Here is a 24,019-nt window from a genome sequence, read left to right as displayed (position 1 = left end):
TTCCTCTGTAATAGTTTTAGTTTGTTTACAGTATCCTGTGGCTACAGACAACAAAGTTAATTCCTGTTATTCTATAGCTGTTAGCATAAAAGAACTCATTAGCGTTGGTTCATGACTGCTGCCTCAAAACTAGGCTACCCATTAATAAATGACCTTTAGTTCCTTAAAAGGGTAAATAGTTAATAATAGAGTACTGGCATTCTAAGTGTACATGAACGCTGTCTACTAGCTGGTGAAAAGAATAAGCATAAAAATTATGAATTCTAAGTAAAATAAATTTTAAGTCAAAATTTGGAAGAAAAATTATTTCCAAATTAGTTTCATCTAGCTACTAATCATACATATATGGCACTCAACTACTTTGTGTTTACTTTTTTGCATATTTCCTTAGACTTAATAGAAGCTCTGGAATGCTGCCTTTGTTAAAATATTTATAGACTAGTTCCAAATTACTAAACTATGTTTATGTTCAAACACCGTTTTAGAAATTTTCAATTTTCTGCTAAATTTTACATTTCTCATCATCCTTACTGTTATCAACTAAATTTTTGTTTTTTAATTTTTGTTTCCTCTTTTTTTTTAAGGACCACTCATTAACTTTTTTTTTTTTTTTAAAGAAAGGGAAGGGAGAAACAGAGAGAAACATCAATGTGTGGCCGAAACATTAATCAGTTGCCTCTCACACCCCCCCCCCCGCCCCCAACTGGGGACCAAACCCACAACCCAGGCATGTGCCCTGACCAGGAATTGAACTCGTGACGTTTTGTTTTGTGGAACACGATGCCCAACCAACTGGGCCACACCAGTCCGAGCTATCAACCAAATTTTTAAAAAATATTTTGATTGCTTGAAAATAAGACCCACATTCTTGTCACCTAAGAAGATCAAGGATTCAAAATATGGTGATGGAAGATTTGACTTTGGGAGGAGAATACACAAAGCAGTGTACAAATGATATGTTATAGAAATGTACACATGAAACCTACCTAATTTTATTAACCAGTCACCCCTGATTTAATACATTTTATTTTTAAAAAGGAAGTTTAAGGGATTAGGGCAAACTCCAGAAAATAAATTATAAACTGATTTTAAGATCCTTTCTAAGTAGGAAAAATATGATTCAGTATTGTTTGTTACTAGTAAAACCCTCAGTGTATGACAAAAATTCCTTAGGCTCTTTCTTCTACGAAGAAGCTGTATTTGACTATCCAACTCTATTGCATGTTTACATTTTGAATTTTTGGACAGTCTCACAGTTAAAAATTTATCAATCTTTTTGTAAAGCACGGTAGCATCTTGCTCTATCTTGAAATTAAATGAGGAAAACTGGGTCTACAAAGTCATTACAGAAAAAAACTATCTCTATCTTTACATACATACTATTTGGACTTAACTTTAGTAATAGTGGGAAGTAGTGGTTTTGGAAATGTTATGATTATTACAATCTTATGAATAAGTAAACAAAATAATAATTCTTAAACCTTGTAGCCCTCTGTATATGCATCCTTCTGTTCTTTTTATGTATATTCACAAATGCATGCTTACTATATGTACTATACATATTCATATATATAGATATATATAATACCTAGTTAATGCAAAACAAGCAGTAATGAAGGAATAGAGGAACAATAAAGACATAAGAGATATAGAAACCAATAGCAAACTGGCAGACTTAAACCCTACCTGATCAGTAATTACACTAAATATAACTATCATCTGTTTGATGGTTATATTCCTCACTATTCCTCAATGTAAGTTAATAAATTCTCATTCCAATTTTTACAACAGATTCTATAGCAAATTTACTTGGCCTGAGCCTATCCACCAAAACTTCCAGAATGCAAAAGCAAAATATAAGTTGATAAATGCCAAATATATATTAGTTAGCACATATTAATATCCGCCTAGATACATCCACTTGGATTGTACATGACATCTCAAAACCAACATACCCAATATTCCTATATTTCCTGTGTCAGTTACTGCCCCCACCATGCAACCCTAAACCGAAAATAATTCATCCTTGACTTCTTTTATGTTACCCATCCATAGTCCCTGAATCCTGCTGAAAGGAACTCCTAAATATTTCTCAAAAACCCTCATATCTATCCCTAATACCATTGTTCTAGTTTAAATGCTCATCATTTCTGTTGGACCTTCTCCTAGTCTTCTCTCTTCTCCTTCTCTCAATATCCGCCCTTCCCACTTCAGCCAAAATTATCTAATTTGAGGTTGATTATCAACCTAAAAACAAAAGCCAGGGAGCATTTGAGATCTTGCTCCCTAGTGTATATCATCAGTTTGGCTCAAATACGCTCATAAAAATTCTCTACAGGTTTGGATGTTTCTTACATCAACATTTACTTGGTGTAGTAGGCAGGATTCCAAAGCCCACCCAGGACTACTCTGCAGACCTGGACCCAGTACTATACACAAGCAAGGGCCTATTGCGACCTACCAGCTTCCCACTTTGCATCAAGTAAACTTGGATGAATCTTTCTTGGAACTTCAACCCTCCTTGCTTTAAGTAGCAGGCCATGACTTTATTTGAGCTGCTCTTAGAAAATCCTCAAGCTTATGATGGCCAGTTCTTCCTTGGATGTGTGAGTGGACAAAAAGAAAAAAGAAAGAAAAAGAAGAAGAAAATCCTTAAGCTGGATAAGGGTTGAGATAACCCAGTGGGGAAAAAAATGGGTTGCCTGTTTTTAATTCAGCTTTTTAATTGGATTGCTGGTTAAATGAGTGGCTCAACTCTCTTTAGCTCTGAAAGAAAGGACACTTGCTTCCCCAACCCAAACAGCAAATGGGGTGACAACCGTTGTTTGAGATCCCCAAATCCAGAGTGGTGGAGATGGATGCCATGAGGCACCCAATGCAGTAATACAGTCAACCCTAAAAAAGGCAGCAGGAGCCGCAGGGAGAAGACAGGGTGCTCTAGAATGGGTTCACCCTAAGAGAGACCCATGAGAGAAGCATGGGCTTTGGAAAGCGTGGTTGTTTCAGCAGCATCCAGCAAGCTCTCCCTGGCCCTTGTTCAGATATTCTTACGTAACTAAGAATCTTTGTGGGGTTGCCTGAGGAAAAATATCCTCTGGGGCTTAAAACAGTCCTAGGGATATCCAGCACCTGTAGCTCGCCTGGACACAGGCAGGGCTGGTTTTCTCTAGAAATTTCTTCAGACTCTACAGAGCTCAAAATTAACATGGGAAATCATGCCTCTCAACCCAACAAGGTTCACCACAGCCAGCCTCCCATTTATAACTGAGATGGCTGAGATGAGGATCTTCTGATCCTTCTAAATTAATTTTGTATGCACAGTTAGAAAAAGCTGGCTATAAAATTAGGCAGAATGAATGGAAAACATATTTAATTGGTCTCTCAAAGCTTCAAAAAGAGGATTTAGATAAATAGATCAATCTATGCCATTTAGGTGCCAACCCAATTCTCTGCAGTATTAAAAATGGCTGTCCTTATTTTAAAAGGAGGAAGGTCATTTGGAACTTGGCTTGTCAAGGACAGATATAAGTATAAAAGGCCTCCAACTGTCTTTTGTGTCTGTCTGTGTATATCTATATGTGTATGTTATAAACATGAGATGATTTCCTATACTCAGAGGCATAGGTACATATATAGTGAAACCTATATTTTTATTTATCTACCAGTCAGAAGTTTAAAATCATGTGGGTGGGAAGGTAGGAAATGGCTGTTACTCTATTATCTGTGCTGCTTTCTAAGTTAATGTGCTTATGACACATTGAAAGCAGCACAATAATTTGATTTCAATTCCTTAAGTAGCTATTTTTTGTAGCCGTTTTCCCTGTTCTTCACATCAGTCCACTGGAACAGAGAGAATGTTCAATAATTTTAATTATTTTCAAAAATTAGAGAAAGAGTGTGTTAGCTGCTTTCTTCCTTTTAAATTTCTTTTAGACTTCCTTTTAAATTTGCTTAGTGTATAATTATTAAAATTGGATGAAACCTTTGAATTTCCCTAGTCTCAGATGACCTCTTAATATGACTTAAAGAAACAAAAAAGTATTAAGAATGTTAACTGTGTAATTAAGCCTTGTTTTGAGAAATAATTTTGAAGCATCACAAGGAAGATCACTTCTAAAGATAGTAGATATAAGGTCTATCCAGAAGAAGTCCAGCCATTGTTAAAATAAAGAGAACAGTTTGTGTGATATCGATGTAGCCTGGTGGCCGAGGAGAGTGGACTAGAATGCCCATGTGTGAACTATGACTTCACTGTAGACACCAGTTGAGTAAGCATGTGTACAGTGTGGCTGCTGCATGCAAAAAGACTGGGCCAGCAGAGCAACAAACCTGCATCAAACTTTGGATTAAGATTGCACCTTCCTCTGGGGAAAATACTAGGATGATTCGGAAGGCCACAGCTATGAGCAACTGGTGACTCGAAGCTTCATCACAACATCGCACCCACTTGTGCGTCATGTCTCATGCAGTTTTTTGGCAAAACATCAAATCACCCAGGAGACTCAGCCCACCTACAGCCCAGATTTGGTGCCCTGCAACTTCTGGCTTTCCCCAAAACTAAAATCATCTCTGAAAGAGAAGAGATTTCAGACCATTGATGAGATTCAGGAAAATACAACAGAGCAGCTGATGGCAATTGGAAGAACTGTGTGAGGTCCCAAGGTGCCTACTTTGAAAAGAAAAAAGGACTGAGGTGTCATTGTCCTATGTACACTGTTTCTTGTATCTTCTTCAGTAAATGTCTTTATTTTTCATATTACCTGACTGGATACTTTCTGAACAGACCTCATATATATGATATAAATCCAAGAACAAGCATTTCAAAAAACATTAGTAAGACAGATTTAGCGTTCAAAAGGCATTAACTACCTTAGACACACTCCTAGAAACTTGTTTATAAGTTTTGCTATGTTTAGCTTATATGCTTTTCATATAGGCAAAAAGATTATGATAATCCAGTTTTCATGGTAGAAAGTCATCAGGGAGTATGTGAACAACTATCTTAACCAATTTTTAGTTAATATGCCTTCCCTCCCCCAAAAGTGCGATCTCTTTCGATTTCTGTATTTCTCTTTCTCAGGCTCTGCATGGAATTTTCCTCTCCTCTCCTCTTGATGTAATACATGATCACGTGTTCGTTGTCTTGTTTTCCCTTGGGTGGTGTGGGTACTTCTATTTCCTTCTCCCTTTTCATCTTTTCTATCCTTATGGCCTCTAACAAGATCCTCTCCAGGGTCCCTCTGATCTCTATGCTAATAGGAAAGCACTGAAGTGACTGAATGGAAGACAAAAGAGGAAAAAAAAAATCCCAGAAGCAGCTGGGAGCCCTTAGCTCTAACCATCTCTATGGAAACAATTCCACAGAGATCCATCTGGAAACAATTCTGTAGGGATTGCAAGAGCAGTGGTAAGCCCGTCTCACTAACCTTTACTTGCAGGATCCAATTTGCAATTAGAAATAGCTGATAGACATTTTTTTTAAGAAAAATGGTAAAGTAGACAGTCAAATAAAAATCAGATTTACCCCTACATAATGTACTTTTTTAAAACTTCCTACTTGCTATAATGATAAAAAAAAAAAAAGCAAAAGGAATATATGTACTAATTTCAAGTTTTTTCTAAGCATTCACAATGGCAAACAGCAGAGTGCAAAATACAAAGAAATTATGGCCAAAGAAAACATCAAGGTGTGGTAGTAAAAAGTTATTACAATGCCTTTAGGTTTGTGGCCTATAACCACACAAAGTAGGTATGTGGAAAGAATGCCAAACTCAATCAAGCAGTAAATAAATTGTATGGATTCAGGCAAGGGGTGAAAATAATTACAGAATTCCATCTACCAAATCGGGTGGAAAGACTGAAAGGATAAAGTAGGGAAATGACTTGAAATGAAGAAAGAACTCCATCTGAAGTATGAAATTTTGGAGTCTTACCAATACGACACTATTTTAAAAAGAAGGGGCCGGGGTGCTAACAGTGTCAGCAACACCAGAACATCAAGTTTCCGGCCTGTTCAAAAGTCTCCAGCCAATAAATTGTTAACTGCAGGTTTCCGGAGGTGGTAATTTCAGTGTTTGTTCCGGGGAAGTAACTTAAGTTTGCCTAAAATGATGTTATGTTTAAAGCCTGGTGTGAAATCATTTGAGTTCAAAATCCTAGTTTCTGCCACTAGGTGTGTGACCTTGGGCATTTTTTTTTTTTTCACTTTTCTAGATCTCAGGCACCTTTTCTGTAAATTGGAGATAATAAATAATTTATTATTATTATTATAAATTATTTCAACTGTATTTCATAGTTGTAAAGAGTCAGTGAATTGAGCACCTAGCTCAAGCGAGTTCTTAATAAATCTGAGCTATTATCAATACATTATCTTGGTTTTGTTTCTGTCTCTAGCAATGACCACAGTAACTTTCTTCCTTTTCTGAGGGATATTTTAAAGGAGTGGGCTCAAGAAAGGCACTACAGCACTACGGCTTAACCAATTCTTACTGTCCTGCACTTGGCTTCCCCCCCGCCACCCAGACTATAAGAGAAAGTTTATTTTAAAAATCACAGAGGTAAAAGATATGAGCCATAGAAGAAATGGGCCTCAGGAAACAAGTTACCCAGGGAAAAGGAGGGGCCCTTGGAGCTTAGGAGAGAAGGGTAAAGGTTAACCCCCGGTTCTGCATGACAGACGGGGAGAGGAGTGGAGGGGCGGGGGCGTATCCCGCACTTGTCTTAAGCAGGTTTGAGGATGAAGCAGGCTTAAACAGAACCACGTGGCGCCATGAAATATGTGTAAGGTAACTAGCCATGAAATTTAAGGAAACTGAAGGTAACTGGCTTCCTGTGTCCATTCTACACAGAGATCTCATGGGGGGAACGTGCAAGCTTCTTCACTGTAAGCACCCCTTGCGCCCCCAATCCCACCCTCTACGTTTCCCAATGCCCTTACTACAAAGTCTGACTGGATATTGACGTTCTATACAAGCTAATTTCACCGACCTTTCCTACAGAAACAATCGTGCGCTCAAACTCATCTCGTTCTCTCCGTCTCACTTCCTGTCCCTTCCTACTTCTGGACCTTGCATTAATCTCTTTACCAGGATTGCCCTCCACCCTTCCCAGAAATTCAGCTTGCATTTTTCTAATTAAAAATAGAAAGCCATTAGGTGTCGCTAGGAACCTTGGTGGTGTGAGAGTACAACCAGCAAGTACTTATTCGGTGTCACTTGTACTTGGAATTTTCAAGGATGCAAAGCTCTGGTTAGAAAACGAGCCAAAGCCGGCCGTGAGGGGGCTAATCGATCACTCAGGTTACAAAGTGCGAGAGATGAAAAGCAAGAGGAAAGCGAAGGCGAGAGCAGAGAGCGAGCTACGTATTTGCAAGTGAACGCGGGTATGGAGGAAATCAATCAAGAAGCCCCTCCCGACTCCCACTCCCGCGACGAGGCCCACTGGTGGACAACGGTGCGGACAGCGCCAGGGCCAAAGGAAAGAGGTGCCAGGGGCCAAAATTGGGCTAGTGGACACTTTGACTCTCCCCAGCGTTGAAAAACTCCTATATTTACCGCATAGTGCAAACATGGTGGACAAGGAAAATGCTCCCTGTTTGGTGGCAAAAGCGCGTGGCGCCTTTTCCACGCAAGTGACGCTACGGTAAGGGCGGGCCTTTATGGAATTTGTTCGTGGTGGGGCAGAGTACCGGAGAACTCTCCCAAACTGTGACACCAGTATTCCTCCAAACACGTTACTAGAACCACTATTACCACTCACCCTCCAAAAGAGGCCAGAATGTGGGTTCTGGGAATTCGATGGCTGTAGAGTGGGCAAGGAGGGAGGAACTCTCCGCCTTTTCCTCTAACTGGACCTGCCTAACCTTCTCTCCACCAACTGGTCAGCCTACCAGCACGCTAGAGTGCTACTCGTCGCCCGCGCGAAAGTGGCTTCGACTCTCTCGTCTCGCGAGAACGGGGGCGGCGGATTCTAGCTGCTCTCGCCCCACCCACCCCCTCCTCGCTCGCTCTCTCCCATCCCCCCAAGCCATTCGCTCTGCTGCGCAGCTCCCTGAGCGGTTCCCTCCGCCGGAGACGGTTGGAAGAACCGTTGTGGGGAGCGCTACACTAGGCGAGCGGCTTCTTCCTCTCCACCGAACACCGCAAGCATTGGAGTCAGCGCTGCTGTCGTTTGACAGGGTATCTGAAGTAAAAGGGGGTAGGTTGGGCCGGTGGTTTCGTGAGCGGAGTCGGGAGAAGGACGAAAGAGACTGGGAGGGGGTGGGGGGGAAGTGTGGAGGTCGCCGCTTGGAAGCGGCCAGGCTACGCCTCCCAGGCGATCTCCCACTTCAAGGCGGGGAGGCCTGTCGGGGGGAGGTTTTTCTAATGTGGAATTCAGTGAATGAAGCCGAGGCCCGAAATGGGGGTCATCCAGCATTTCTCCTTTCCCTGCTGGTTTGGCCTCCGCCATTTTGGGTACGGTGGCGCGGCCGCCTCGGCTTCCCGCCCTTCCTCTCTTTCTACTTTTTGCTCCTCAGTTTTCGAAACTGATTTAGAAGCCTGGAAGGTGGTCCGAGCGCCCTGGAGGGGACGAGGGTGGGGAACGAAGCGAACTGGGAACCGCTGGGCAGTTGGGCGAGGGTGGGGGGAGGATCTGGGCTGACGGGCGCGCTCCCGATGGAAATGGCGCTGGATGGGCCTGGCCTCCCACAGCGGCCTCCCATCCTCCGCAGTCTCGTCAGGGCTACCTGGGCTGGCGGGACTACCAGTGACTTCTGACGCAGATTCTCAAGATGAGAGAGGCTGGAGCTGGGGGAGGAAAGCCAATGGCGACGAAGGCGCTCAACTCCCAAATCCAGGACAAAGGAGGCAGGCAGAGGTCCTCCTTTGTAACTCCGCCGCCCGGTGGCTAAGGTTTTTAAGCCAGGCTTGGCTGCCGGACGGGGAGGCGGGGGAAGGGGCGTACTCTCCCTAGCTCTCTGGTCTCCAGGGCAGCTAGATAAACGAAAAGTCTCCGGGGAGGAATAAAGGACGCTTAGCCGGCCCTTATATTCCAGATTTGGAACTTCGAAAAGAGTACGTACTCATTTTCCGAAGAGGTTTTTTTTTTTTTTTTTCACGCTTACCTTAAACGTAAAGAGTATGTGGGTAATTGTTTTGTAAGGAGAAAAGTGGGTGACATTAAATAGGAATGTGAAATGCGCATATTTCAAATAGGTCGTCTGGGCCCAGTGAACTTAGTGATACAGCTTACTGAACTTTGGGGCGGGGTGGGTGGTTTAGCAGTGGTTCTCTATAGTTTGGCACATACTGAGTTAGAATTGGAGTAGGCGTTTTACATTTGGGAAAAGGTTAAACAACCAGTGGTGACAAAAATGTGAATGTAGGAATTGAGTAACTGTGCGAAGATTCTTTTGCATTAGGCTGTATAAAATACTTTAAAATACAATTGAGGTTTGTTGTTGTTGTTGTTGTTTGTAGCTAAGCGTGTTCTTTATTTAATCCAGGACTCTCGTAATCTAGGACTGTCTTTTCACCAAAAACGTAGCCCTGCTCAACAGCAAGACAAACTGAAAGTGCAGTGCATACGGTGTGATGATTTTTCGTCCTTAGAACACAGCAGAATTGGGTGGGAATTTCCACTGGGGGCGGCAGTAGGAAAGGGACAAGCAAGGCCTCAGAATAACAGTTTCCAATAATGCATATGAATCTTTACAAGAAGTCTTTTACCTACATTCCAGCTTTACAAGACAGGCCGGAGTTTACTTATAAGGTAGTACACATGTGATGTAACAGCTTTCCTAAATAGATTGCCCTAGAAATCTTTTTCTCTGCCCTCATCTGCATTATAATCTGGAAATCCATGTAATTGCCTTTATATTTTTAACAACTATGTTCTTTTTTTGGTGGTCTCATAGTAAACAAGCAGCTGAATGTGGTTAACTTTGCTCTAGAAAAGAACTCATTGTAATCCTTTAGGTATTAGTGGTGTGTGTGTCTTTAACTTAAAATTGGGTAAGCACATTGGAAGAGGGGATAATTTAAAATTTGCATTTTAGTTAAAAATAAATTTTTTGCCAAAATTTGGAATTCTCATTTTTAGAACCAACAGGCTGTCATTTGGAAAGTTATTGATGCATCAAATCCATTACGCATTAAACTTCAAAAGATGGTATAATCTCTGCTGTGAAGGAATTTTCTCTTAGATGCTTTTTCTGACAAACTAAAGCCTCATACAGAATGGACTGAAGTTGTCCTAATGTTTCAACTGCTGGTATTTTTAATTGGCACTATCGCCTGGAAATCTTAAAACAATTGTGATTAGTCATAATGCTGTTGCAAAGAAAGGGTGAGCTAGATTATTCTGAATAAGAAGAAACTATTTAGGTAGTTTCTGAAACAGCTTTATTAAGATACTAAAGCAGATTGTCTTTTTGTATGCCTTTAGAGTTTGTCTTGGTTTTGTCTTCTAAGTGGAATTCTAGACTCAGATTTGGGGTTTTGAGGAAATAATAGGGTGTTTCTATTTAATGGATTTACTTATTTATTTTTAGAGAGAGAGGAAGGGAAGGAAACATAGATGTGTGAGAGATACTTCAGAAGGCTGCCTCTTGCATGCCCCCAACCCACAAGTCATACCTGGCCTGTCACAACCCAGGCATGTCCCCTGCCTGGGAATCGACAATACCTATCACTGAGCCACACCAGTGGGGACAAGTGTGCTTTCTTTTTTTGTGTGCCTTCTCAGTGCACACGGGATGGAGAATTGCCCTCTTAAAGAGTTCCCCCCTCCCCGAGTCTGATTAAGTTTTCCCCAATTTAATACTGTGTTTAGGCTTTGTGCGTTTTTTTTAATAGCAGTACTTTTATTTGTTGTTTTTATATAGATCTAATTGGTATACACTGATCAGAAAGTCAAAACTAGTTTGCTTGCAAGTTCTTGTAGTAAAATATTTTCAACTTTCGTATTTGTTCCCAAAACAGTATCTTCACATTGATAAAATGTGCTAAGTGTTATAAAAAGCATCATATTAATGTTTTGTAATTTTTGTGAGGTTTTTTGTTATTCCATTTATTTATGCATTCCCTGGTTGATTCTTGTATGTTCGCTGATCAGAAATGGGATCCGCAACCTTGGCGTATTGGGGCGATGCTCTAACCAGCTGAGCTGCCCAGCCAAGGCTTCACAACAGATTGACTTTGCAAAGTTCTTAAATTTTTCATGAGGAAGTAATATGTGTTAGATCTCCACTTTTCTCCTATTTTGTTCTTAACCCCTTTTATAGGAAGCAGCTATTATTTCTTAGGTTGGTGGTTTTTTTGTTTTTGTGTTTTGTTTTGTTTTTTTAAGAAAATGGTAGATCTTCAAAACGTCTCTTAACTACACCCCCACCCCCCGTTTTTGGAGCCTACTTTCAGGGCTACTAGACCAGTATTTTTAAATCCTCTAGCTAATAATGCATATATTACAGTAAACTTTTCAAAAAAAACCCCTCTCTTTTCTCTGCTTTTGACAGTTTCTAAAGAAATATGAGAACTTGTGACAATGTTTATTTCCTTTTAAGACTCAGGATACTTTCCTGTCCTTTAGGGTTCAGTTATTTTTTGTTAGTGGTACATTTCGCTAGTTCTACAGGGCCCCTTAAAATGTAATAATGATGGCCACTGTTGACTGAGTGGTTACCATGCCACAGACTAAGCACTGAATGATTCTTAAAACGGTCCAGTGAAGTATAAGCACCTCTCTTGTATTTTTTAGTTAGTCACAGCAGTTAGGCAATTTGCTTAAATTAGGTAGTCAGTGAGTGACCAACGATTCAAACCAAGTTTCTTTTCTCTTTAAAAGTTCATACCAGTTATTTGCATAAGAATTCATTCATTTATAATATCGGATAAAATGAGTATTTTTGCCATTTGGGATCTCTATATAGGTGGCATGTAGGATTCTTGGTTTAAAAAAACAACATAACAGGTACTAGAGGTGATTGATATGCAGAGATGATTTGATTTGAGTGATGCACATTTGGAAATTTCTACATTTAGCTTATTTTGAAATGCATGAATTTCTTATGGGGGGTGTTACTCTTTGCAGATGTTGCCCCTAAGAGTTGAACTGATAATTCATTCGTGTGAAATTAAATATTAGTGAGTATTGTTTATATGAAATACAATACAATTCTTGAGCATACAGGAATCGAGTGAACAAAATCGTTTTATTTACAGGGGAGGAGGTGGTGAGGGAAGGTTTTGAAATAATCAGGTGAGTAGGATTCCTACAGCTGCATAATGAAATTTATAAGCTCTGGTAAGTTTCTGCAGCTGAAGGACTTCTGCATTAACCTTTTAAAAGTGTTCTGGAACATTAAAAGGAAGGATGGATGTCTCGGGAAGGGAACAGGGTGGATGGGTTCATTTTGGAGGGGAAAGAGGGCTTCTCACTTTACTCTTTAATGCTTACTTTTTGAATGTGAATGTATTGTCATTTTAAAAAATTTGACATAAAAAAATAAAGCAGTGAGTAAACTGGTTTTTAACACTATATTCAATAACTTCCAAAATGGGCGGCTTCAAAAAAAAATACTGATGACTGTCAGAAGGCCTTTTTTACCTCCATTTTAAAATGCAACCTAATTTAGTCATTAAACCTTGTGGAGTGTCTGGACCAGATTTAGTTTAAAAAAATCATAAGAATTTTTCCCCCTTCAAAAACAATTTGATATGTTCAGAATTGTAGTGCATCAAAGAAGTACTTGTACTTTTGACTCTGGTTCTTACTGAGTAGATGGTGGTACTATGTGCAAAATTCTGAGTGGTTAAGTTTTAAAGATTTTGCAGGACTATTCAAGTGAATAATAAAACCTGGACAATGTAAGTGAAAATTTGAGAGATGAAGAAGAGGTAGAGTTGATGTTAAATGGCAGGATTGAGAAATAGAAAGAGTTTGAAGACTTACGAGAAATTATGTAAGCTTTTTTAAAATTGGGCGGTATATATTTGCTCCTTATAAATTCCGTACTTTTTCATGGGAGGGGTCAAGTTTCACTGCCTTTTTTCAATCTTTCTCCCTGCCTCAAAACAGAAAGGTGTTGTGCCATTATATTGTGTAGCATTGTCACTGGAGTCACTGAGCTGTATGTTACATTTCCTGTTGTGCACCACTGAGAGGTGTTTCTTCAGTACCTCTGACAAGAGTATGTTTTGATTGACTGCTTTATGTGCTTGTTTATTTTTTTATAGCATTTAAATCAAACGGTATTGAGATGGATTGGGTTATGAAACATAATGGTCCAAATGACGCTAGTGATGGGACAGTACGACTTCGTGGATTGCCATTTGGTTGCAGCAAAGAGGAAATAGTTCAGTTCTTTCAAGGTACCTCTAGTATTAGTCAAAGTTTAGTAGTATTTTAATTGTACATTATATTACTCAGTTTTTAATTTGCAAAACCCATTTGCTTGGGGGACTTTTTAATTTGAGTATGATATCTTGGTTAATGTTTAAAGTTTGCTCCAGTTAATATTCCATACAGAATGTGTAGAATATGTAACACCTAACTAATGTGCAATAAACTTAATTGAAAGTAATTATGTGTGATGAAATGAACCATGAATTAGCATATGAAACATAGTTAAATTTGATTTGAGCTTTTTTAATGTAATGTAGGTGGGCTTTTAGAGTGTAATTTTAAAAGACACTGGTCGCAAAAATATGTAATCCAGTATTTGAAAAAATCTTCCATTTGTATTATGGGGTGATGGGGAACTAAGCATTTTTTGTTTTGTTTTGTTTAGACTTGTTTTAAATATTTGATTCAGATGGGAATGTTTCAGCCTTTAACACTGTTCCCCTTGATGGGGTTATTTGTCCTTGGGTTAAAGGGTTGGAAATCGTGCCAAATGGGATAACATTGACGATGGACTACCAGGGGAGAAGCACAGGGGAGGCCTTCGTGCAGTTTGCTTCAAAGGAGATAGCAGAAAATGCTCTGGGGAAACACAAGGAAAGAATAGGGCACAGGTGGGGATGGAGAGTTTGGGATGGTGTTAAATTTTTATTTTTGGGGGTTGTGGGTCACTATTGCTTAAATGGGGGGGTAACAGTAACATTTTTCTGGGGTAGTTTTAAAAGAATTGATAATTATCTAAATTTAACTTGGAAACTACAGATTTGGGTGGGGAATTAATACTAATAGTTTGCTTAAATTAAAATTAGATTGTTTTCATTTCTCTGTAGGATGTTGATAAATGCTTTTGTATAATCAACTATTTTCTCTAAACACCTATCGTGTACTTAAAGAAAAGCTAAAATACATTTATATTTCAAATGGCTAATTTGTCTATGTGAAACTTAAATATTAATTATTTAAGTTTGAAGGTTTAAAAATGTTAACTTTATGTTGTATTTAGGAATTTAAATTGGGTTATATATCTGGATATAGAAAAACTTACTGCATTTTGCCCAGTATTTTATTTACTCTAATACATTTAAGCTGAAACCTTGTACCTTAAACCATTTTTAAATAGGTATATTGAGATCTTCAGAAGTAGCAGGAGTGAAATCAAAGGATTTTATGATCCACCAAGAAGATTGCTGGGCCAGCGACCAGGACCATATGATAGACCAATAGGAGGAAGAGGGGGTTATTATGGAGCTGGGCGTGGAAGTATGTATGACAGAATGCGCCGAGGAGGTGATGGATATGATGGTGGTATGTGTATCTAATGAACAAAGGTTCTGTTGTCATTTTCTTAATGTTCCTGACACTTTGTCAAGAAATATAGAAATGGCAGTAATTTCAGTACCTACTAGGTTTTAAAACCTGTTCATGAAACTATGAATTCCCATGGCCAGCTGTGGGACTTGGTTGATGCACATATTGTCTCCTAAATGGTATACAGAAATTAAAATGAAGGTGTTGGCATGTTTTGACGTCTGTTTGATATCGGGGTGAAAATTAATTTGGATGTTTAAATGTATCCTTTTGAAATTTTTAATTTCTACCAAGTGTTAACTGCTTTTTTCACATGTTGAGTTGCAAATTTGTAATGATTAACCAAATTGCTTACCACAAAGTATGCTTTTGTAAACTACATTATAAAATTTATCTCTTTAAAGTATATTCACGTATTTCTCAAATTACACAGGTTATGGAGGTTTTGATGACTATGGTGGCTATAATAATTATGGCTATGGAAATGATGGCTTTGATGACAGGATGAGAGATGGAAGAGGTAAACCAAATATTAAAAACATACTCACTTTTAGGTGAATTTTGGTATTTGCTTTACAGCCACTTAGTTGTAATGTAGGTGACTTATATATATAATTCAGCTAGGGCATATTTTAGTGTATTCTACATAGGGCTTTATACAGATGTATACTTAGTGGTATATTCTCCATTTGATGATTAGACCAACTATAAGTGTTAGATCTCTTGGGGTTATCAAAACAGTGTGAACAGGAAAAAACATGTATAGGAAAGAAATGTTAAAATACATTTCTACATGTATCAGTTTATAATCTGGAAATGTTTCTTTAGGCATGGGAGGACATGGCTATGGTGGAGCTGGTGATGCAAGTTCAGGTTTTCATGGTGGTCATTTTGTACATATGAGAGGATTGCCTTTTCGAGCAACTGAAAATGACATTGCTAATGTGAGTAATTTTAGTATTTAACGGTTTTATACTAATCCTGGTATCTAAATTTTGAAGCGTTCTTCATGTTCTCATCCTTCTAGTTTTGATAACAGAAACCTTTAATGTTAAAAAAAAAAGTAGTGTGTGTATGTGTGTGTCTTCAGTAGTTTGTGAATATTTTTGCGTCCATTGTGTGACCTACATAGGATTCAAACAAGTAAAGGCTACATTGATAAAGTACTGTTAAGAATTTAGTGAAAGCCCTGACTGGGTGGATCAATTAGGTAGAGCCAAGTCCTGAACACCAAAATCTTGTGGGTTTGATACCTGATTGGGGAGTGTGTGGAAGGCAGCCAATCAATGTTTCCCCCTTTCTCTCTCAAATCAATAAACATATCGTCAGGTGAGGATTTTTAAATATATACCAAAAAAATAAATTAGTAAAAGCTGACTAACCAGCATAGAGTAGTGATGACTGGGGGATTGTTTCCCTTGTGTGAAGTTTCAAAAGTATAAATTTGTTAACAAGTGAAAAGTTTAAGCAGTTTGGTTTGGCTTTCAGGGTTGTATGATAAGCTGAAAGTAATGCAAGTAGATGCTGCTACTGATTTAAAACTGGTTTGTTTCATATTGGCTAGAGAATCAGCAAACATCAGCTGACAGGCCATCCAGTCATATTCACTTACTGAGTAGTTTACTCCCAGTGGCCTACAAAGCCAAGAGTATTGACTAGCTTTTAAAGAAAATTTTGCTTTAGCGCTTACTGGGAACCAGTTGGCCTAAGTTCTGGGTGCCTTTTAAGATCACGTAAACCTGGTTAACTTGTGATTAGAACTAAAATGATATATTTCGGAGCCATCCATATATAGTTGGTAGGCTTATCAAACACTATCATTTTGAATCATATACCCAATTTCAAAATACTTTTCTTGGGAGTGGGGTGCTTACTCTTCTCCCTCTCAGAAGTAGGGTATGAGACTTTTTCATCTGTTTAGGATAAACTATTCTCTGGGTTAGATATATTTTTCTTCTCAAATCTAATACCACCTACATTATTTTAGGAGAAAATAATTTCTGTGTTTTCCTAAGTATGTATAGTCTTAATATTCTGAGAACCTCTGGAGTTGGTGTAATTATTGGCCTTGCAACACAGGGCAATAGAAGGGTTTGTCTTAATGGAGAAGGAAAAACAAAGGCATGGTGTAATTTTAGTAATACAAATAGAAAGGTAACAAGTTCTTTTCTTTAGTTCTTCTCACCACTAAATCCAATACGAGTGCATATTGATATTGGAGCTGATGGCAGAGCAACAGGAGAAGCAGATGTAGAGTTTGTGACACACGAAGATGCAGTAGCTGCCATGTCTAAAGATAAGAATAATATGCGTAAGTAGTAGCCTTGGCATGCTGTCTTGTTTCCTGGGTGTGAACTTGTTTCTTCTATGATCAGGCTTTAATAGTTTTCAAGGGGGCTGCCTTTTTTTTTTTTTTTTTTTTTTTTTTTTTTTTTTTTTTTAAGATTTTATTTATTTTAGAGAGAGGGAGAGAAACCACAATGTGTGAGAGAGACATCATTTGGTTGCCTCTGGCCCATAACCCAGGCATGTGCCCTGACCAGGAATCAAACCCATGACTCGAGGTCTTTTTATTGAAGCATTAATTCACACTCTTAATACTTGATAAATCAGAACTTAAGTTATTAAAGGGGTGAAATGGGTATGTTATATGCACTTGCTTGAGTTCCCATGCCTTTTGCAAATTAGTGCCACTTCTTAATCTATACATTGATCAACTTAAGTGAGTTATTTTTGCATGTTATCAAATCAGTTTTTAATCCACTAAATTTCACCTCAACCAGGGATTCCCAAATGTGGCTACACATCTTCAGTCATTTGGTACTTAATAAAAAGTTCTCCTGGCCCTGGCTGGTGTGGCTCAGTGGATTGAGTACTGGTCTGCTAATAACGGAAAGGTCACCAGTTCAATTCCCAGTCAGGGTACATGCTTGGGTTGCAGGCCAGGTCCCCAGTGGGGGGGTGTGAGAGGCAACCAGTTGATGTATCTCTTGCACGTGGATGTTTCTCTCCCTCTCTCTCCCCACCTCTCTAAAAGAAATGTTTTTTAAGTTTTCTTGGACACTGCTCTTAAGGTTTTAATTTAGTTCTATGACTGGGCCTGGAATCTGTTAAGAAGTATAACAGTTGTTTCTGAAACAAGGAATTAGTTCTTTTTAGAGATAGATAGGCTGAGGCCCCAAATACTTAAATAACTTGTTCATTTTGAAAGAAACCTAATTTTTTTTAGCCCTGTTCACCATTCATTTTATTTTTCCCCTTTGAATTTGTGAGCATACATTTAGATTAATATTAGATAGCCTTTTTATACTTTGATAAATTTGATCCATCATTTCTCCTCTTTTTTCCTAAAGAACATCGATACATTGAACTCTTCTTGAATTCCACTCCTGGAGGTGGCTCTGGAATGGGAGGCTCTGGAATGGGAGGCTACGGCAGAGATGGAATGGGTATGTAAAGTTGTGTTTTTTGTTTTGTTTTAAGTAAATGGAGTTAGACACTTAGCAGTCAACCTCAAACTTTTTTTTTTTTTTTAAGATAATCAGGGCGGCTATGGATCTGTTGGAAGAATGGGAATGGGGAACAATTACAGTGGAGGATATGGGACTCCTGATGGCCTGGGTGGTTATGGTAAGTGTTTTTGGTTACTCTGGTTCAGTTAGTCCTCATATGTGATGCAGACTAACTTCTATGTTGATACCTTGTACTAAATTCTTAATGTCTTTTCTCCTAAGGTCGTGGTGGTGGAGGCAGTGGAGGTTACTATGGGCAAGGTGGCATGAGTGGAGGCGGATGGCGTGGAATGTATTAGAGCATAACCACCAACATATTAGTCCTGACAACAGCATCTGGTCTACTAGACTTTCTTACAGATTTCATTTCTTTTGTATTTTAAGAACTTTATAATGACTGAAGGAATGTGTTTTCAAAATATTATTTGGTAAAGCAACAGATTGTGATGGGAAAATCTGTTTTCTGTAGGTTTTATTTGTTGCATACTTTGACTTAAAAATAAATTTTTATATTCAAACCACTGATGTTGATACTTTTTATATACTAGTTATTCCTAAGGACGAGCTGCTTTCATAAGCTTTGGGTTGGTGTATTTTATTATCAGCTCTACAAGTAGTAGTACAGTGTAATTGTAGAGGAGAATGGTTCATCTCTACATAGTCTGCAAGTCTTAATAAGCAGACACCTGGAATAGAACTTGTAAAGTAGTATAACTTTTAATTTTTCCTGGACAATACTGTAAATATAAAACCTAAAGATGAGTTTAGATGGTTTCAGGAGTATAGAGTTCTGCTAATTCTATTAGTGTCTTTTCAGATGTCACTTATCAGGCATAGCTCTGAAATGTTGATCTAATAAGAGGTATCTGGATTTCTGAATATTCATAATTGTGTTACCCAAGGATAGCAGTGTTGGACATTTAAACTCTAGCCCTAGATTTTAGAATAAAATCCCCTTGGCACTTGACTGAAGTACCAAAAAATGTTTCCAAAAACTGACAGTTGTAAGTTATCTCAAAAAATGTCTTAGACTAGGTTAAGTTTCTAAAAGTGAAATGAGAATTCAGTACAAAAGTACTTACTGTGGGGTTAATTTTCACAGATGTATTTTTATTTTCAGCCCAATAGTTAAAACATTTGTGTTTTTTTATATATATTTGTATAAATACCTTTAAAGATATAAGAGAAGTCCATGTTGTAGTCTTAAAATGATAGTCCTACGGTTGGATTTTTCATTTGCTATCTGTTTGGAGTTTTAGAGCCATTGTGTTTAAAAAAATACTATACATGTAGCAAGGAAAAGGTGCTTTTTACTTTTAACCCTTTTGATCAGTATGGCTTTTTTCCAAATTGGCTAATGGATCAAAATGAAACCTGTTAATGTGAATTCAGTTACTGAACTTGTTAACTTGTTTTTGCTAGAAATATTAATGTAATAAATATCAATGTGGGAGATAATAGTATGGCGTCTGTCCTAGAATGCTTTGTGTCAATTTCTGATTATAAATCAAGGTACTAAATATTTCTAACTGAAGATTAAACAAAATGACTCCTAAATTTAGAGTGATTTCTGCTTTAGACAAGGTAGTGTGATCCTAAATGGAGTTTATCATCAGCTAAAGCAATGATAAATCTTAATGCCTATATCTACTCCCTTACCTACCCATTTAAATATTGGTTTCATGTTACTTAATTTGTTTTAATCCTTGACCCAAGGACATCTTTTCATTGCTTTTTTTAGAGAGAGAGGAAGGGGGTAGAGAGACAGACATTGATTGGCTGTCTTCTTGTACATGCCCTTACCAGGAATTAAACCCCATGATCTCCAGCTCTGGTTTGATATATCCAGCCAGCTGAGCCACACCAACCAGGGCCCGCTTAACATTTTTTAGAGATTACATGTGCTTTTGTTTACCCAGGACTACTCTTAAAATCTTTAAGAGTACTTAAAGGGGAGTACTTAAATCTTTTAAGAGTAAAAATATAAACTGTTATCAATGAAAGTTGCCCTTCTAAAGCAAATCTTTTTCAAATCTTTTATTTGGTTTACAAAATTCACATTTTATTTTAAAATATTACAGGGCAGGAGAATTACAATCACAATTCCTTGGCACCAATGATAGCATTATTGTGGTAGTACTAGCTAGATGAGGGAATGCTATGTGAAGTTTATAGTTTCTGTAAGAGCAGATCTTGAAAAGTAAAACTAGGTTCACAACCACAATGTACAAATTCAAACTTTGTAACATAAATTTCAAAATTAGTACAAATGGTTTTTATAAAAGCCAAACTAAATGGAGCAAGTTGTATTGCTATCATAAAAGCTTGCCTACAAAAATCCCAAATCAATGGCAATACATGAATTTTAAATGGCAAAGAATTTAAGGGAGTAGGGGCTAAAAATCATGGTTAAACAGCTTTGGAATTTAAGTAGGAGTCACATTTTAAAATTTGTTCTAAGCACAGTAGTAATAAAAAACATCTGGTATTTGAAAATTTTCCTTTTTTCCTTAATCTCATTTTCAGCAATCATAAAAATGTTCATCCCATCAATACAAAACTTTTCAAGAATATAATTTATCTCTTCGGGACATTTCTATCAGAGTATTCAAGAAAGACCACCTAAAAATCTCATTTCTAACTGAAGACCTCAACCTGGATTGTGAAGAAAAAATCTTCAAGTAAAATACTAATTTCATACTCTGGGAATTTAGAAAAATAATTTTTAAGCTTAATGAAAGTATGTACTCTTGAGGAAAGGATCCTGCAGGATATCCCCCATCCTAGGGAGCTGGCCATGATTAAATTCACTAAATATAATGCTTTTAGGAATAATGTAAGGTTATCCTAACAGGACATTGTTTGAAAGGTACACAGTCATAAAGTGCATGGCTGGTATTAAACTAATTTTTTTTTAATGTAGGTTCCCTAGTAGTGGTGTCATTCAAGTGACTATACAAAGGTAACTTGACAGATTCTTGGTATGCTATAAGTAATATAACAAGGTTAGTGTTTATTTAGTCTCATGCTTGAAATGGTTCAAGTACATATTTCATGGCAGGGTGACCACATTTTCACTAACTGACCCTAGCTTAGAGGTGCTCAGTTTATGGTGAATTTTTTACTCTATACTGCAGTAGCAGACGGCTGCAATGTAATGCTTAAAACTTACTAGATCTGCAAGTAGCAGCTTAAGGTAAAAGGATGATGGTTTAACCTCCTTTCAAAATAAGGAAAAGGTTGAGGCAAAGTAACCTCTTTAACCCACTGTATCTGAAAGGTATCAGCAACTACAACATTGATTTTAGAGGAAGAAAACCAAAAGAAATTTTACAGGATAAAACATTGGCTTTTTCTAATGCAAAGTAGGCAAAAGAAGGGAGGGGGAAAGGGCCAAATAAATATAGATGACATCTTACTAACTTAATGGGAAATATGTTGAATTGGAATCTTAACACTTGTAAAAAGTTCTGCACATTTCCAGTCTTTCTATGAGACCCATGAAGCTTTAAAGTGCATTAATAAAACTTACAGGCACCATCAAATATAAACTCAACCATCTGGAGAATAAAACAATCTGAAGCCCTATTTTTAAGAAGGCCTTTATAAAGTAAGGCAGATAAGTGTTAGCTATGCTATCTGGCCTTTCAGTGTCATTGAGAGTTACATTATAATTACATGAATTTGGAGTTAGGTTAAAGTTTTCAAAACATGCCCTGTTGAAAATTCTTTTTGAATAATAGTGGAAAGGAAATACCAAATTATACAACTTAATTCCCATGAATTGAAATGTGGAACAGAACTGGTACCAGTACTGTCCGAAAGTCGCTTCAGAAGAGCTGTCCGAATATGTGCACATATTCACACATAACATTCACCATAGGTACTTGCATACAAGGAAGATTTAGTTCTGGAGTCTTACGGCAAATTAGATGAGCATCTCTGAATCAGCAGTGCATGACAGGAATCACAAACCCGTACTGGCTTTGGTGAAGAGGGCAAAGGCAGTTCATTGTCAGAGCAAGCATTACAGAAAATTTCTCCACAGTTTCTACAGTGGTGCTAGTCATTGGAGAAAAAACAAAGTCAGAGAAAAAACAGTAAAATTAAAAGCCATGTTTGCACCAAAACTTTTGGCCTCTACTTCCTTTACCTTTCTCTTAGAGAGTGAGAATTCCTTTTCACAAAGCTTACAATGTGTTGCTTCTTTGTCTTTCAACCATACCAGTCCCTAGTAGGAGGAAAAGTAACTATTAGTGCTCAAATTTATAACACTAAAAATTACATTTAAAAAATTTTCCACCAAAAATATTTTACAGGAATTTATACAGATGAAGAATCAAAAATGAGTCCTTTAGCCCTGGCTGGTGTGGCTCAGCAGATTGAGTGCCAGCCAAAAGGTTGCCAGTTTGATTCCCAGTCAGGGCACGTGCCTGGGTTGTGGTATTCCACCTGGGCTCCAGGTATTTGTAGGGGGCATGCGAGAGACAACCACACATTGATGTTTCTCTCCCCTCCCTCTCTCTAAAAATAAAATTTGAAAAAAAAAAGAGTCCTTTTTCTTTGAGGGAATACTGAAATAGTTGTAGATTAAATGTGTGAACCTTGCTTCAAAATAATCTGAGGGAGAAGGGATGTGGGTTGAACATAAAACAAGATTGGCCATATACTGGTAAATACTAAAACTAGGTAAAGGTTTGTTTTACTCCCTATGATTACATATGTTTGGATATTTTCATGATAAAATGTTTTTTTAAAAATAAAAATCTGTTACTGATGGGAGTTTTCATTAAGGAAAGAACCTTAAAGATTATCTAGTCCAACACACTTAAGGATAAATTTTCACTGTAGAATGCACTTGAGTTTGGCAATATATATACTTTATACACAGTAATTCCATAAAACTTAAAGAATTTGGAAATCAGATTAAGACCACATTAAATTTAGTTTTATGTGGCCATTAATTCCCCTCAAGTTCTATAATTCACACATTTAATAGCTGCTATGTAAACTTTAGTAGCAGTCTTAAACAAGTGGGAGTTAACTTAGTATCTAAAATTCCTAATTTGACCCATTCTTAACCAACCAAGATCTTGGGTAGAAAGCATTTTTTTCCCCCGTAAAGCAACTTTGTTTAGATGGTGCCAGTTTTATAATGAAAAGACCCAGGTGGAAGGACGAGTCCTCAATGCTTCTGACTAATCTTATCACCTGTTCCTTTTAAACACAGCCTGGCCCTGGCTGTTATGGCTCAGTGGATTGAGTGCCTGCCTGCTAACTGAAGGGTTGCCAGTTCAGTTGATTCCCAGTCAGGGCACATTCCTGGGGTGCAGGCCAGGCCCCCAGTTGGGGGTGAACGAGAGGCAAATGTTCGATGTATCTCACACACGGACGTTTTCCTCTTCTTCCCTTCCCCTCTTTAAAAGTGATAAAACCTTAAAAAAAAAAAAGTTAAACACAGCCCAGCCTAAGCCACACTGCTGCCGCTTCCAAAGAACAAGTAAATCCAGCTCGGGAGGTGGAAGATGTGCCACCTATAAAATACCTCTGAGGCAGAGAGGCCTTTATCACCTAACTAGAGAAAAATTCTCCAAGCAAAATTCTTAAAAGGCTTCAGACGGTTGAAGAAAGAGGAAAATGAAAAAGGACTAAGTTTACAGATAAAAATCACAAGGTTAATTCCAGGTATTTGTTTTACAGTCTTAATAGCTAACACCTATTGTAGCAGAAGTAAGATGACTTGTGTTGGGTTAATGCACTCGCAGTCTAAGGCTCCTTAAAACAGGACTGTAAGTAGTGAAGGGTTAACAAAATCTAGA

At 38.0% G+C, this 24,019-nt stretch overlaps 3 protein-coding genes across 16 annotated transcripts in view; 1 reads left to right on the top strand and 2 right to left on the bottom strand.

Annotated features, from left to right (window-relative positions):
* PBLD (phenazine biosynthesis like protein domain containing) overlaps positions 1 to 8,874 on the bottom strand; it is a 46,167-nt gene extending 37,293 nt beyond the window's left edge. For 3 of the 4 annotated variants that reach the window (XM_036026883.1, XM_036026884.1, XM_036026885.1), the window contains exon 1: positions 8,726 to 8,860. The gene's annotated coding sequence lies outside the window, so the exon portion shown is untranslated. Of the gene's footprint in view, positions 1 to 8,725 lie in introns of all 4 variants that reach the window. The other variant, XM_028513335.2, reaches the window with a different exon arrangement.
* HNRNPH3 (heterogeneous nuclear ribonucleoprotein H3) lies at positions 8,008 to 19,660 on the top strand. 7 transcript variants are annotated; one of them, XM_028511294.2, is made up of 10 exons: positions 8,008 to 8,196; positions 13,215 to 13,349; positions 13,856 to 13,994; positions 14,501 to 14,640; positions 15,122 to 15,208; positions 15,517 to 15,632; positions 16,864 to 16,999; positions 18,042 to 18,137; positions 18,226 to 18,318; positions 18,423 to 19,660. In XM_028511294.2, the coding sequence occupies exons 2-10, from the start codon at positions 13,238 to 13,240 to the stop codon at positions 18,497 to 18,499; spliced, it is 996 nt and encodes a 331-aa protein (XP_028367095.1). In that variant the 5' UTR covers positions 8,008 to 8,196; positions 13,215 to 13,237; the 3' UTR covers positions 18,500 to 19,660. The 7 variants fall into 7 exon arrangements, with proteins under 7 accessions (XP_028367095.1, XP_028367096.1, XP_028367094.1 ...); XM_028511295.2 differs by having other exon boundaries at positions 14,501 to 14,685; XM_028511293.2 differs by having other exon boundaries at positions 8,042 to 8,177; positions 14,501 to 14,685; positions 18,423 to 19,479.
* Positions 19,661 to 20,230: 570 nt separating this feature from the next.
* The window catches only part of RUFY2 (RUN and FYVE domain containing 2), a 44,671-nt gene continuing 40,882 nt past the window's right edge, over positions 20,231 to 24,019 (bottom strand). For 4 of the 5 annotated variants that reach the window (XM_028512145.2, XM_036026873.1, XM_036026874.1 and 1 more), the window contains 2 exons: positions 22,354 to 22,431; positions 20,231 to 22,262 (listed from right to left, as the gene is read on the bottom strand). In XM_028512145.2, coding sequence (XP_028367946.1) covers positions 22,119 to 22,262; positions 22,354 to 22,431 — 222 coding nt within the window. In that variant the 3' untranslated portion in view covers positions 20,231 to 22,118. The remainder of the gene's footprint in view (positions 22,263 to 22,353; positions 22,432 to 24,019) is intronic. The other variant, XR_003684604.2, reaches the window with a different exon arrangement.

Source organism: Phyllostomus discolor, chromosome 5, assembly GCF_004126475.2.
Source record: "Phyllostomus discolor isolate MPI-MPIP mPhyDis1 chromosome 5, mPhyDis1.pri.v3, whole genome shotgun sequence".
NCBI lineage: Eukaryota > Metazoa > Chordata > Mammalia > Chiroptera > Phyllostomidae > Phyllostomus > Phyllostomus discolor.
This window is presented reverse-complemented; position numbering and strand designations above follow the sequence as displayed.

Coding starts and splice junctions, on each gene's coding strand:
- HNRNPH3 (XM_028511295.2), top strand. CDS start 13,238: ATGGATTGGGTTATGAAACATAATGGTCCAAATGACGCTAGTGATGGG. Junction 14,686..15,121: donor AGGTGATGGATATGATGGTG/GTATGTGTATCT, acceptor CAAATTACACAG/GTTATGGAGGTTTTGATGAC. Junction 18,138..18,225: donor CTACGGCAGAGATGGAATGG/GTATGTAAAGTT, acceptor TTTTTTTTTAAG/ATAATCAGGGCGGCTATGGA.